Below are 15,117 nucleotides of genomic sequence, written 5' to 3'. Positions count from 1 at the left end.
TTGGCACACAGCATTGACTGAGCACTTCCGTGTTGTGGTGATGGTAGGAGTCACCACAGCAACCACTGGACATAGTTTATCATAATTGCAATTGTGTTGTCTTTCTAACCACGTATTTGCTGCTGCTTGGTCTGTTCTGTGATGCTTCAAGTCTCTAAAGGTTCCTTGGAGCGTTGTTTTGCTCTGCCTTCTCCCTCTCCATGGAGCAAGGGAGAGCCTTTTGCAGTGGATAAAGGTGTAGCTCTGCTTCATCAGAGCCTGCCCATAATGGAGATGTTTTCCAAATGAGACTCCCTGCGTGCTGTGCTGCCTTCTCACCTGCACCTGAGCACACAGCTGACATAGCAGCTGGGGGTAGTGATGTAAAGCACTTTCCTGACCCCCTTCAGACACCAGGGCCCAGGCACTTACTGAAGACAAGACAGCATTTTGGTCCTCTGCCTGCCCCTAAGCACACCCCACCCTCCTTTTGGATTCAAGACACTCAGATTTAAGGCACACAATGTGCTGGAAACATCCATTATTTATATCTTACACATACTCTCCTGCCAGACCAGCTTTCTATTCACTAGAAATATTTTTGGGACAACATCCAAGAATTTCCTAATGAGTTTGTGTTCCCAGAAAGCCGTCTTCAGGCTATGGGGACTGAAATATGGAATGATGCAGAGATGTTTGTTTGATGTTTGCTGTACCAAACACAAGAGAGAAAAAAGAGAGCAAGAAGCAACCTTAAAAACCAGTCCTGTTATTCCAAAGAGGAATGACATCACAGTGACAGGAGCCTCTTTACCCCTGTAATCTTTGTTAGCTGCTGTTGATTTAGTGGAATGGTCCCCCTGATTCAAGCCTTGTTCCTGCCAAGCCCACATGGGATGGGGCTGCAAGAGGAGATGCAGACCTCTAAACAGGTCAATGCAATGCAGCAACCTGATGGTTGCTTCTGTATTGGAATTACATAAGGATGAAAGCAGCTGTTGTGAGGGACCCTGGAGAGCCTTTGCCTGGCAGTGTCTGGAGCAGTCACAGGCTCTCCTGGGATCACCTTCTGTTCTTGCCCCTATCTCAGAGCTTGGTGCAGCAACAACAGTTCTGGGCTTGCAGGGTTTGCAGATTGTAGCCTGCCAAACATGAAGCCCATTCCCTTCTTCCCTCCTTCCCCAGAGAGCTGCTGCTTGGCACTCACCCCATCACTGAGCATTAACTCTGACAGGGACTCCTGTTCACTGACTATGAACAGGATACTGCCCCTGCACTCCTGATCATTTTGGGCTGGGACTGGATTTGGTCTTTTTTTTTTTTCTCCTGCCATCCACTACACAAAAATATTTGTTGGCTGCTCAGTAGCTAAAAAATCCCCATTCTTTCAGACAACAAGAGAAAGAAGAAACCCTTCAGGTCATTCTTGTAGCATTTATGGGGCTGGGGATGAGGTCAGCTCACGTGAATTCATCAACACTCTTTTACTCCATGGGAAGGGACCTTCTGTCAGTCCATCCACCTATCCCTCCTGAATCCCTGCTGCAAAATCTCTTATTTATTACACTCAATTAAAAAACTCAACCAAACAAACCCACCAAACTAAAAAATATTAAAACCATTTCAAAACTCTGTTGCTTTAGCACAGCACTGTGACATAGGTCCAGATTAGGCTGAAGCCAGTTGCTAAATAGCCAATTCACACTTTTTTTGCTCAAAAAGCTGATGAGGGTCCCCATGTTTGGCTGAGCATACCAGGGTGGACCCAGCTGCCAACAGGAGAGTGAGCTGCACCCCACCAGGCCCTTGGTGTTCTGAAGGTCAAAGCTGAACTTCTTCCATGAGCACATTCACAAGGGAACAATTTCTTCCAAACACAGGCAGCTTCTTGCCCTGTTTGAAAGACTTTGGAGAGCAGGGAAGGTGCAGCTGAACAGTGCAGGGGATGTAAGATGCAGATGGAGATTTCTGCACCAGCAAGCAGAATGGTCCATGCAGAGCCAAAAGGGCTGTGAGCTGTTCAGTCTCTGCTTCCCAGGGCCATTAGCAGCAGCAGAGGATGCTTACCATGTCCCAATGTCTTAACCACAGTCTCATCTTTGCAGTTGCCTCTTACAAGCAGTTTTCCAGACCTTCAGCAAGCACATACTTCTTTGAAAGGGAGATGCTGTGTGTAATATCCTAATATGATGAGCTGTGATGATTATCTTTGTCTCCCTGCCAAAAATTACCCCTCACTTCAGAGCAGACATAATCTTGCAGAGACCAAAATACAACAATAGCCTTAATCAAATCCTAGAAACATCCACCACTTCCAAGGATCCCTAAGTGAGTTCTCTGACTTGAATTTTTTCAGTCCAACACAAAGCGGAGTGGCTGTACAGCTGACCCTCCCTGGACCATCCTCAGTACTCTGGGCTGGCTCTGAGTGGTGTCAGCCACTAACAGTCCCAAATTTCCCCCCACATCTTTCTCTTGCTGCATGTAGGGATAGGAGCCATGGCTTCAAGCAGTGGGAGATTGTGGGGACTGGAAGGAAGAAAATTATGGGGAAAGACTTGTGAGTATCAGGGTGCCACTGCCACCTCCATTTCCAGTGTTTTGTGCTCTAGCACATTTGAGAGGACAACAGGAGAAACTGGCTTCAAACCCTCTGGCAAGTGAATGCATCCAGGTGGGAAAGCCCCACCATGTTCTGCCACCCTGAGAATCTCATCTCACGGGGAACTGAAGACAGAATCCACCCCAAAACCTTTCCGTCCTACAGTGCCTGCCTGTGCTACCCCTACCTTAGCCCCTACAAATGGCTAAGTGTCCTTGGGTGGCCTCTTGGGTCACCTCCCACCCATGGTCCCCTCAGGGCAGGCACAGGCAGAAGCAAAAGCACCTCAAGTTAAAGCCTTCAAGGTAGAATTTGAACAGACCCCAGTGCCTGTGAGGAGAGGAGGAGACTGTTTTCAGCTAACCTATAAATAACCATAATTTCTATAAACATCTGCCAGGGTTGGGAGAAAGTGGAGGCTGTGCCAGAGACCAGCCCATAATCAAAGCATTCTGGAAAATATTGCAATAGTGGGGTCTGTGTGGGCCGTCTCCACATACAGTATACAAATATTTACTGTAGATTTGCCTGCTGCAGTAACTACTCCATCCTAGCAACTTTCTGTACCAGCTCTTGAGCATTTTTATCCCCTCACAATCTGGCTGAGCAAGTTGTTGACTACTTTTTTTTTGCCTACCACCTAATGCCATCATTTGCTGCCTTGTCTGTCACGCTTTGCAGCCAGAGATGAGCCCTTGGCTTTGCAGTCACTTCTGTCAGCTGTCTGGAGGTGTAGGTCGTGGCCACCACCCCCAGACAGGGAAATAGAACATTTGAGCCCTCAGCAGACTCAATTGGCCTGGAGAACATTAGCTTTCAAATAAAACACTTTGAGGAAGAGATATCTCTGTAGAAGAGATATCACATTGGAATGACAGAAGGGCACAGCAGAGGAGAAGAATGCAGGCAGGCATTCCCTGTGGGAATGGTCTTTGTCCAACACTGGTTGTTTCCCTGCAGGAGCTCCTGTCAAAGAGCTCTGGCTTGAATATTTTCTGTATGTAAGAAGGAAACATGCAGCAAAGAGCATGTCAGGTTGTGTGAGTGATGCTGGTAAACCACAGTACCTCACCCCTGACTCTGATGGCCGGATGTCCTGAGAGAGTGGGGAATGACCGTGCAAGCCAAGGCAAGACTCATCACTGCCAGCCTGACCTGCTTTTTCTCTTATGCATGAAATACTGCTAATCTCAAACCACCTCTTTCTCCCTGCCAGATGGAGTCGTACACATCTGATCCCTTGGTGTACCACGGCGGCATGAAGGTGTCCTTTGTCATCCAGCTGATGAACGCCATCGCCAGAATCGAGCGCGCGCTGCCCAAGCTGACCCTGCCCATCCTGGTGCTACACGGCTCCTCCGACAAGCTCTGCGACATCAGGGGCTCCTACCTGCTCATGGACACCGTGCAGAGCCAGGACAAAACACTCAAGGTCATCCTGCTTTCTTGGTTTCTAGGAGATTATGGAGTGAGCGTGAGTGGCTGTGAGGGGTGGGAGCTGCTGGCCTCCAGAGAGATGGAGGCAAACAGAGCTGGTGCATGGGGGAGGCTGGGCAGGGGACAGCCCCTTTCACCAGCCCAAGCTCAGCCCTCCCTGGGCTCAGTGTGGTGGCCTTTCACCAGCTACAGCCTGCCTGGGGGCAGGGGATGGTGGCTGCATGACTAAAGGGTGTCTTGGACATGAAGCATTTAATTATCCAACCCAAACTTCTGTCATTCGTATCAATAAATCCCCCCTCTAGCAAGCCACCCATCACTCCAAGCACTACCCCCTGAACCTGACCATGAACTTAAGCATCTTTGACCAATTTTCAGCCCATCCTTCCTAGGAATCCCACTAATCATCATCTCAATAACATTCCCAGCTCTCCTACTACCATCCCTAGACAATCGATGAATCGCTAACCGACTCTCAACCCTCCAATTATGATTTATTAATCTAGTTACAAAACAGCTAATAATGCCCCTGGACAAAAAAGGACACAAATGAGCCCTAATTTTAACATCCCTCATAATCTTCCTCCTACTCATTAACCTTCTAGGGCTGCTACCCTACACATTCACCCCAACCACCCAACTATCTAAAAACCTGGCCCTAGCCTTCCCTCTTGGTGTGGAAGTAGAGCAAGTGTCTGAGCAGGTAAAGCATTGACCCAAAAAGCTCTTCTGAACAATGCCAACTGTGTGAGCACCAGCCTTACCTCATGTCCCAGCATGTAAAGGTGCAGGAAGGTCTTTCCAAAATGCTGGACAACAAAAGCCACTTCACATCTGCTCATTTCAAGAGAACCACAGCTGATTAACCAATTGTTAGCACATGAATAAACCTGAAAGAAAAGGGAGGGAGACCAAGGGAAAGCTTTTGTCATCGGAAAAATAACTGGATAGTCTGAGCATAAAAGGAGTAAAATTGCACAAGGCATGATGGGAACATCCCCCATTGTCCTTTACATTCCAAGGGCATGATAAGTATTTCCTCCTCCCTAGTGGAATGGGGCTGGGACATGCATTATGTTCCTAAAGGGCAGCAGGGTGCTCTGGTACCCACAGATGTCAGGCAGGCAGCAATGTCAACACCTTCCTGCTTGTTGAGGGCCAGCACCACCAGTGGCATCTCCTTGATTTCATAACCTGCTGCATCTTGGAAAAAACCTGACAAGTTGTGGGCAGGAGGTGTTGGACCTGTGGGTGTTGATGAGAGGGGACTGAAGGCTGTTTTGTTCATGCAGATTTATTTTTTTCTGTGCTGATCTGTACTTCTCCCTGGTTGCAGGTGTATGAGGAAGCCTATCATGCCCTCCACAAAGAGCTGCCTGAGGTCTCTACCTCTGTCTTCACAGAAATACTGACATGGATTGGCCAGAAGGTCTCAGCAGCTGGGGAAACCAGCCATACCTAAGAGCAATAGCATTTGCAGCTCTTACTGGGGTTTTCTAGGAATAGATGTTTTTCTTACTAGAAATCTCTTGGGAAAAGATCTAACATGGAGGGATTCTTGGAATATTTTATCACACACAGCTTAAGGGAGGGTGGGGGGGAGAGGCACAGGGTGGGGCATTATTTGCTGATGTAAATGGCCACTGCCCTAATCTGGAGAAGAGTTGATAGCTGTGGCGTGCCCCCCGCCCACCAAACTTTCTCCACAGCTTCCCCTTCTCTGCTTTCGCTGCGGTGACTGGGGTGTGTTTATACTGCAATAATTATTGGTATGTAAAAGAAATCAGTATCTTCCACTTCATGGTTTTGATGCCAGGTGCGTCCCTTGTCCCCACCATCCAGCACCTTAAAAACCCTGGTCCTTGAGAGGAGAGCACTAACAAAGGTGCTGGGTGACGAGGAGAGGCTGAAGATGGAGCTGACAGCTCCCTGAAGCTGAAAGGCTGATTTTCAAGATCAGACCCCTTTGGATACTACCTTTTTAATCAGACCAGGCCAGGGGACAGAAATGCCTCCCCCACCACCCTGCACATCCTCTGCGAGTTTGCACTTGGGGAAAGCACGTTGAACAGTGCTTTGATTTCCATCATCCAGGCAGGATCCCAGAGGGAAGAGCAGGAATGTGGAATCAAACCCACTTAGCACATTCAATTCCCCTGCTTTTCCCCATGTCAAACCCCATCTCCTCTGCAAGATTAACTATTCTGTAAATATCCCTAGGGTCAGGGGTTTTTTCCTTCTCTCTTCTTTTTTTTTTTTTTTTAACTCTCCTTTCTTTTTTCCTTTTGGAATTAATCACTTGTGCTACTGAAAATGAAAAAGCAAAGTCAAAGTTATAAGAGAATATAGTAATATAATATATGATATAGAGTTGGCTGGAAGCTGGGAAAGAAATGGGAGGAGAGCAAAGGAGGAGTTAATCATTCCTTCTCTTGGCAAGGAACAATGTTGTCCTACCAGGATCCGGTCCTTTCACCATAACTTTACAGTCATAATCTGTTGTTTTCCTTCATCAGTTGGAAAATGTCCTGAAAATAATGCTAGAGAGAAGTGCAGAGCATCTGGTGGCTGGGGAGTAGCAGTGGGTGTCCTCATGGTCCACTGGTTTAGCAGGAGCCCCCACAGCATGAGCAGAGATCCTGTCCAAGGCCATCCCAGCCTCCTCCCAGTCAGCACTGGGGTGGATCACTGAGCTCAGCCCTTCAGGACATGTGGGGACTGAAGGCAGAGTGAGGACTGTGATCATCATCCATCCATCCATCCATCCATCCATCCATCCATCCATCCATCCATCCATCCCACCTGTACCTTGTGTGCTGGGCATCCACAGACCCTGCTGAACACAGAACGAGCTGCTCTGGAGGAGCCTGTGGACAGGTAAGGCAAATTCTTGAGGTGCCTGAGTCTCTGCTAGCAGCAGGGTGAGAGGAGAGAGTTTAGACCCTGGATGAGAGCAGAGCCATTGTCCTGGCACAGTGAAAGCTGCACAGTGATGGCAGAGTGGCTGTGCAGGCTGATTTATCCAGCGTGATGGCCTCGGCATGAATATACTTCTTGGCATTATCCACAGGGAAGGGGCTTAACCTGCACCTCTCCCTCTGCTTTTGCAGAAGAGAATGCAAATGTTGCACTATGAGAGAGTGGGGCATCTCCCCCAGGGACACACCAGCCCTTACTGCCTTCCCTGGCAGCAGCAAGAAGCACCAAGCACTGTGCCTTGAGCTGCTGTCCCAGGGCTGGATCCCTCCTTTGACAGGCAGGGGGGCACCCACCTCTTCTCCCTTGGGAAGCAGTTCTAGCAAGGTTCAGGAAAGGACCTCTGTGCAATAACAGTCAGAATCAGGGCTCAGTCCCATTCAGTCCCAGCAGCACGGATGGATGAAAGACGTGCGGATGCAGATTGTATCCTTGTAGTTGCCCTAAGGGGCCCAAGTCAGGGAAGCTCTTTTATACAGGTTGATCCAGGCACTTTGGCATTTGTATTTTCTTGCCTCTAAAGAGAGGAAAGAGCTGTAGTTCTCCCAGCAAGGTTAGCTTTTAATTGAAATATTATTCCAGTGCAATCGGCTGTTCTCAGCAGCCCCTGCGAAACCTCTGGTGACACTTACTCTGGGAAGGAGCAATGAGCAGGGCAACTACTTTCCATCTTCCAGCAGCCTGGCTTGAGGCAACTTCTGCTGCCTGAGCAAGCTCCCTCCTGGCCAGATGCTGCTAGAGAAAGACTGCAAGAAGAGAAACACTCCAGCAGTGATAAATCTCACCTGCTCCTTCAGGGGGAAGGGGAAACAAGTGGGTGTGATCCAGAGGTGACAGACGTTGCGGGGGTAGTAGCAAGATGATGATTTAAGGATAGGATTTTTGAAAGCACTTTTCTTGAGGAAGTCAGGAGGAGTAAATCAATGCCCACAATTTTTACATCCCTTCCAAAGTGACAAGCACTTTGCAGGAGGGGAGAGGGAAGTGACCCTTCAGCAGAAGGGTCAGAGCCCCTCTGCTCCCTCCAACCTGGCTTCAGGCAGAGGAACGTTCATTGTCAGTGCCTTTGCTAAAACGTGTCCTTTCACCCAAGAAACATCTGCAGCTGAACAGAAATAAAGGGAAACCAATTACATTGATCTGGGGAAGACTTGTCTTTCAGTCTATAGCTCAACTCAGCAGTGGCACACAGCCTGGGGAGGCTGTTTGAAAAAAAGGTTTACACACAAAACCTACAAAGAGCAGCAACAACAACAACAACAAAAAAGCCAAATGACCCCAAAAGCCATGGCACAGCAGCAGGTATTGCCACCCTCAGCCAGTTTTCTGAAGAGTTACCTTCTGAGCAATTAACACAGGGAAACCTATCCAAAAGAAGCTGACACTGCCTGTGCTGACCCCACAGACCCCGGGCTGGCTGCTGAGCAGAGGGGCCACAGCCCCTTGGCAGGTGGGGAAACGAGTGCAGAGGGAAGGAGCCAGGAACAAACCAGCCTGGGCCAGGTGAGACAGCAATCTGCACATTCCAGCTCTCTCTGCTGTTCCTGATCCCCTTCCCTGCCTGTAAGCTCCTTTATACTGACCTAGTTAGGTTTCACCAAGCCCCGGAGGAATTCTTCCTTGGCTGACCAGATTAGCAATGAGCAGAGCAGCTGCTGAGGGAAATGTAATTACACTCTGTTTCCAGCTGGCAGGTACCACTGGCAGGGAGCACAGCCAGCCTTACGAATGTTGCTGTGCAGAGCTGCACCAGAGTCTGCTCTGCCTTGGAGAACAGGTGGCACCCGTGACTGAGCAATAGCAACGTGTAACTACTGTATATCTCACCACCTGTAGCACTGAGAGGCCATTTCCCACTGCCTAACCCACCCTGTTTTCTATTTAGCCTGTCCTTTTTATACCACTCACCTTAGCACACTGCCAGCACAAACCCCTTGGGATCACGTTTCCTTTTACAAGTAATTCCTGAGGTTGTCTCTCTTGTTCTGTTGTGTTCCAGTTCAATAAAATACATTATATATATATATATATACATATATAAAAAACATATATACATACACATGTATTTTCAGTGGAAAAACCATATACAAGTTTAGGATTCTTAAAGGAATACAATGTATATTGCAACTAATAATAAAGTTATGTTTTCTGAACAGAGTGTGTCTGAGGGTGTCATTGGTGACCACACCAAAGTGCTTCTCACAGCCCAGATCAAACAGCAGTGTGGAGCTGTTGGAGGACAGGCGGTACCAGGCAAATTCAGCCTGCTTCAGCAGCTGGCTCCCATGCTTTTAGAAACCCATTACAAATATGATGTTGGTCCTGAACTAAACCCAATTCCAACAGGAAGCATCTGCACTGTGGCCAGGAGTAACTGCTGATTAAATCCTACATTTTGACCCCAGCTGTGGCTGCAGATCAGGCTGGGGCTGGCTCTGATGCTCTCAGCTCCCAGGCAGTGCCCAGAGGCTGTAAGAGCTCCTGGTCCATGCAGAGCCAGGGTTGGTGCTGTCAGTGCCCACCTGCCCAGAGAGTGGGGCTGGGCCAAAGAGCAGCCTCAAGGTCCCCTCCTGCTCTCCCCTCTATTCACATTTCAGGACAATTCACTTTGTAAGGCTCCCCAGCCACTCACACTCCAAACTCTGTGACAGCTGCTGCAGCAGGGCACAGACAGGACAGGCTGCTCCCATGCCAGCCCTCGGGGCAGAGCCATCAGCAGCACCAGACCCAACCTGCAGCCTTCATCAACTCATTTCATCTTCCTTAAGCCTCCAGTCCCTAAATCGAGAGAAGAGTATTTGCCTTCTGCAGTCCTGTGCAGGCTCTGTGTCTGATCACACACCAGCTCTGGCCAAGGGCTTTGATGCCCATCAACACAGACAACAGAGCTGGGGCTTTTCACCAAGCACACCATGCTAGTAAGGAACATCATTAGTAACAACATTTGCTTCAGTTCAGGCAAGTGCACAGCTCTTTCTTCTGATGTTTTGGTGGTTTGTTAAGCTCAGCACAGTTTTGAGGGTCACTGGAGGGTGCTCACCATGGCGCTGGGACAGGCACTGAGCACAGGAGGGAGGGGACAGTCCTGCACAAGGCTGGGAGCAGCAGCACAAAGGAGCCCTTTTGGTAGTGTGCACTTCTCCCAGTGTCACCAGCTGACGGCTGCTGAGCTGTCACAGCCATAGGTGGCCTTCCTGTTTTTAGCCTGTGCTTCTACTGTGATCCTGTAGGAACCCTGAAGCTTTTGCCTTTTCCTCCTCCCTCAGCCTGGTGTTATCCAAGGCTGGCTCTGGGGGTAGCTCCCAGCTGGGGATCAGCCAGGGAATGGTAAAGCAGGAGCCAGAGCAGGGTCAGGGTGTGGGGAGAGCTCCTTGGGAGTCCTTTCCAGCAAGGACAGAGCCTGCATCACCCCTGGCACATAAGACAAGAGGTGCCATACTCAGTCACAGAGCAGCAGGGACCATGCCTCTGGCACCACCCAGGCCAGGCTCAGGCACTGAGCAGGCAAAGGCTGCAGCTTCAGGGAATGGTGAAGAATTTACAATCTGATCTGCTCAGCACACAACCCACAGTGCTTCACCTCCATTTGCAGCTGGTGAAGCATCACAGGAAGGAGCAATGGGGCTGCACCCACTGCAGAGCTGATGCTGGGGGTAAGCAGGGACCTCTCCACCCTGCCTGGCTTCAGGCAGAATTCCAGCACAGGAAAAGGGAGATGGAGCTGAAGGGCTGTGCAGGTGCCAGCACACCACCAGAGACCAGGGGTGCCACACACACTGCAGCCTGGCACCTGCTACACTCCTTTGCACACAGAAACAGGGTCATGCTCTCCCAGCTTATCCATCTGGGATGCTCTTTCTCCTTCTGAGGGGGAAGCTGCTGATGTGGAGCTGCCCCTCACCTCCCTGCTGCTCTCCAAACTGCTGCCTGATTTAGCCACAACTGAGCAAACACTGCAGAACCCACATCTATCTCCCAACAGGCACAAGCCAAACAAGAGCCTTCCCATGGCCACCACTCCTGCAGGGGAGTGGCACAGGATTCATTTCCCTTCTCTCTGGAGGAAACTCTTCAGTGGATGGAAACATTCCAGGAATTTAGATGAAAAGCAATTCCTAAGAGATCAATTAAGAGCTTGGATAGATTGCATGATATGTGCTATCCAAAGGGAACCTGGCAAAGAAAGCTACTTGGCCTGGGGGGGAGCTGGTGGGAGGGCAAGATGTCAAGCATGGAAAACACTTGTCTTCTAAGAAAACACAGAGACAAGAATGGCACAGGGGAAGGAATGGCAGCTCAGGGGCAAAGGACAAATGGTACCTCAGGAAGGTTCATGACCAAAGGCAAGCAAACCCTTGCCAGAGCACAGTAAACTCTGGCATGAGACAGAGCCCCAGGAAAAGCAGGGCTTCCCAGACCTCCCAAAGTCAGCAGCCTTTGTGTCAGCATCTTGTCTTCATTTACATTAAAAAAAAAATAGATGGCAACACCAGCAAAGCTCTCTGCAGGCTGACACAGTGAACCCTGGAGCAGATATTTTTTTAGCAAATAAACAACCCACATTCCCCATACAGAGAAAAGTAAAAAAATCAGCTTTTCCCTCTGGCTGGACTGCAGGGTCAGCCTCATGCTGAAATGACAGCAGTGAGCATTCTCCCTGTGGGCTGCACAGGGCAGCCCTTGTCTTTGTCACATCAAAGCTTCCAGGGTTCACCCCGTGCACTTTTAACACCAAGTCCTCTCCTCCCATGCTGAGCTGATGCACACCCCATGCTGAGGCTGGTCTGTGCCAAACCCAGCCCTGCGGCCCTGGTGTGACTGGAGAGTGCTGGATCCCCAGTAAATGCCTGATGTGCCCCCTCACTGCAGCACCACGAGCACTGTGCTCAGCAGAGCAAGAAGCACTGACCCCTGTGTGCTTTCAGATTGGGAAGATTGATGTTTATTTGCATGCCTGATTGGAAAAGGTCACAAAACCAGGAAACAAGAAATACCATGTTCCCTGCCCCCAGCAAGAGAAGGAGCAGCCACCCCAGGAGCAGCATGGCCAGAGCCAGAACCTTGAACAGCTTTGGAGATGCTGTGCCTGACTGGCACTCAGGACAGAGAACAGCACAGCAGAAAACAACTCACCTGAAGCATTTTCAGCTTCTCAAGAAGAGCTTTTCAAAACAGGAAGGAGATTGAACTTGCCACCAGCAAACTCCTTTTGAAACTCCTGGACAATTTTTAGTTTTAGATCCATGGAGAAAGGGGAAGGAAGGAGCTCTGGAGAGCAGATTGCTGCCTCTGTTACGGAAGCAAGCTTAAGAAAATTAATAGAAATATTGGTAGTTCTGCTATGCTGCTGCCAAGAATGTGTTAAAATAAAACCTTCTGAGCACACAGGAGAGATACAATGTCAACTCAGCCTTGATATGAAAGATCAGCCTGCATCTCCTAAAGCACATCCCAAGGAGCAGTAACTAACGCACCAGCTTTCCTTCCCCTTTAGAGCAGGTCTGCACAGCCTGTCTCACACAGTTCATCACTGTCACAGCCTTGTACAAAGAGTACTGGGATGACTCTGGCTCACAAAGTTGTTATAAAAGAATAAAGAGGGAGGCATTTTTCCTTCCTGGAGTTTTAATGATATCACAGTGCAACACAGGCCAGCTTGGTTTCCTCCATGGGAAAGCTACATCAAGTTATTTTGGACCAAATCTTCCCTGAGCCCTTGAACAGAAGCATCTGGCCACACCACAGCACTTCCTTCAGCTCATTTTCTCAACCCAACACGCCAAAGCAACAGCCTTGCCTTCTGCCATACCAGCAAACAGAGCAGGCAGACTGCTGCTGCCATGAGCCAGCAAATCCCACTTTCTAATCCTGCTCTTTCCCCTTGAGCTTGCTCTGCTGGTAACAGGAGGAGGGAGAGGAAAGCTCTCACACTCATTTTCAGAGCTTATTTTGGGAACTGGCAGCCAGACCCTTGGGACTGGAGCTAGTTGTTTGCATGGTACTGACTCTCTTCCAAGGTTTTCTTTAATCTGCTGAAATGCCCTTCAAAGCTTGTCCTGCACTTTCATGCTTACAAAGTTAACCACAACCAGGAAAAGCAAAGGGCATGTGTGTGCTCATCCCCTTTGCCCCAGATGCTGATCACATGTAAGCTTGAAGGATCTGCATGTCCATAGCTGCACTCAAATGTGGCTGCCTAATTAACTGCCCCTCTGCAGCCCTTGCCTTGGCTATTGCCAATAACCCACCTCCAAACCCTTGAAACCATTTGCAGCCTATAAAAGGGTTTTCTGTCCTTCTCCCTCAGCACTTCCTCAAGGCAGGCACCAGTCCCAGCAGAGCCAGCACCTCTATTCAAAACAGGCCCCAACTATAATAAATGGTTCGCTGGTGTGGCCTCTCAATAAATTTGTTCTGTCAAATCTATTTTAGCTTAGAAGGTAAAACGAAAACCTGCTTCTCAACACACCATGAGCAGAGAACCACACCAAGCCATGGTTTGCCATCACCAGCTCTAGCCAGGATGGCTCATCCCTGGGAGCTGGGCACAGACACATTCCAGCTCCCAAAGCTGTGATGGCTCTGCCAGGCTGTCCACAGCAAGGGAGGAGAACAATGTCACCCTGAGCAGACAAGTCTGTCAACTCACACTGACTGCAAACTGCTGTGTGGGAAGTGCCATCTCCACTTTGACCATGACTGTACAACTTGAGCAGCTCCAGCCTCTTGCAGAAGCTCATCCTTTACTCTCACAGCACAATGCTGCTCCTTGTGTGCGCTGTTTGTTGAGTCCCAAAAACGTGATTAAGCCTTGAACTTTTCCAAGCCCTCCCTTCAACAGCATTAGTCATTTAGATGTTATTAGTATCTCCTCTCTGAAAATCTCATGTTCCTACACAGAGCAACAAGGACAAGAGGGATGCTCATTCCCTGAATGCCAGTCATGCTCTGAAGTCAACAGGGGCTGCACAGACAGCTCAGCTATTGCCTTCACCCAAAAGATTGTAGCCACCCAGGCATACAAGAAAGCAGACAAAAAACAAGGTGCCTGTGTCCTCAGAGAGGAAGGACTGCCAGACACTTCAGCAGTCACAGTCTGGGAGAAAACACAGGCTTCCAACACCAGGAGTGAGCTGAACAAGTCAGAATAGTTAAACACAAAACACAAAGGCTGAAAAATCTCCATCCTTGCATACAACAGACAGCCATCAATGACAGGGGCACGAGATGGCAAGAGAAAGGGAAAGACAACTTACCTGTTAGCAACAGTCCACAGCAATTTTCTGAGACAAACATCACCTCCCTGACAACAACCATGGCAGTGACCAAGCCTGTGCCATGGTGCTGCTAAAGAAGGGGAAAAATCCTTGGAGAAAGGAGACAGTAAAAATGAGTTAGTGCTTTACTCACCTGTTCTATCAGGACTGTACACACTACTTGGGAGCCACAGAGTGCAGAGCCAGTCCTTGGCCTGGGTAAGGGAAAATGAAGGAGCCCACAGAGCCCTTTCAAAACAAAACCCATGCTGATGTTGTCAGTCAGTAACAAAGACACCACAGCCAGAGCAGATATAGTGAAATAGACTATTTTATTGCTGCACACGTGCTTACACATTTCTTCTTAAATATAACCTCGCTCTAGTAAATTTTACAATCTTCTTGATTCAGCAAGTGGGTAGTAGTAAATAAAAAGGACAGAGGCAACAAAACACAGAAAGGACACTGGCAACAGAAGAAAAATCAGAAGGTTTTTATTTTGTGATAAAATTATTTGCAGCAAGAATAAAGTGAATTCAAATCTAAGATTTGTCCTGGCTCATCTTAATTAGAGAGCTTGCCTGCATGCTGACCATCTGCTTATGCATGCTTTTGGATAGCCCTATTTTGCCAAAAGGGATGGGGGGGAGTTAGAGGATCCCGAGTAATTGGACAATCTGACAGGCCTCACAGATGTGACCACTAAGTGCACACAGACAGATGAGGCATTTGCCTGGAAGCCCACGTGGACTTGCACTGCTGGGGAGGCAGATCAAAAGGCCAGGCTGACCTTTTCTCCCACACGTACAACTGCAGCCTCACTCGCTCCACACTTAAGGACGCAGGAATGGAATTATTCAAGAACAG

The 15,117-nt window shown here is 48.9% G+C and overlaps 1 protein-coding gene across 2 annotated transcripts in view; it reads left to right on the top strand.

Moving 5' to 3' along the window:
* The window catches only part of MGLL (monoglyceride lipase), a 59,666-nt gene extending 52,918 nt beyond the window's left edge, over window positions 1-6,748 (top strand). For both annotated transcript variants that reach the window (XM_054280980.1, XM_054280979.1), the window contains exons 7-8: window positions 3,798-4,013; window positions 5,355-6,748. In XM_054280980.1, coding sequence (XP_054136955.1) covers window positions 3,798-4,013; window positions 5,355-5,480 — 342 coding nt within the window. In that variant the 3' untranslated portion in view covers window positions 5,481-6,748. The remainder of the gene's footprint in view (window positions 1-3,797; window positions 4,014-5,354) is intronic.
* The last annotated feature ends 8,369 nt before the right edge of the window (window positions 6,749-15,117 follow it).

Source organism: Melozone crissalis, unplaced genomic scaffold (assembly GCF_028551555.1).
Source record: "Melozone crissalis strain CALT ecotype California unplaced genomic scaffold, PUWL_Pcris_2 ptg000029l_1, whole genome shotgun sequence".
NCBI lineage: Eukaryota > Metazoa > Chordata > Aves > Passeriformes > Passerellidae > Melozone > Melozone crissalis.
The sequence above is the reverse complement of the archived record's forward strand: the minus strand, read 5'-3'. Positions and strand labels throughout refer to the sequence as shown.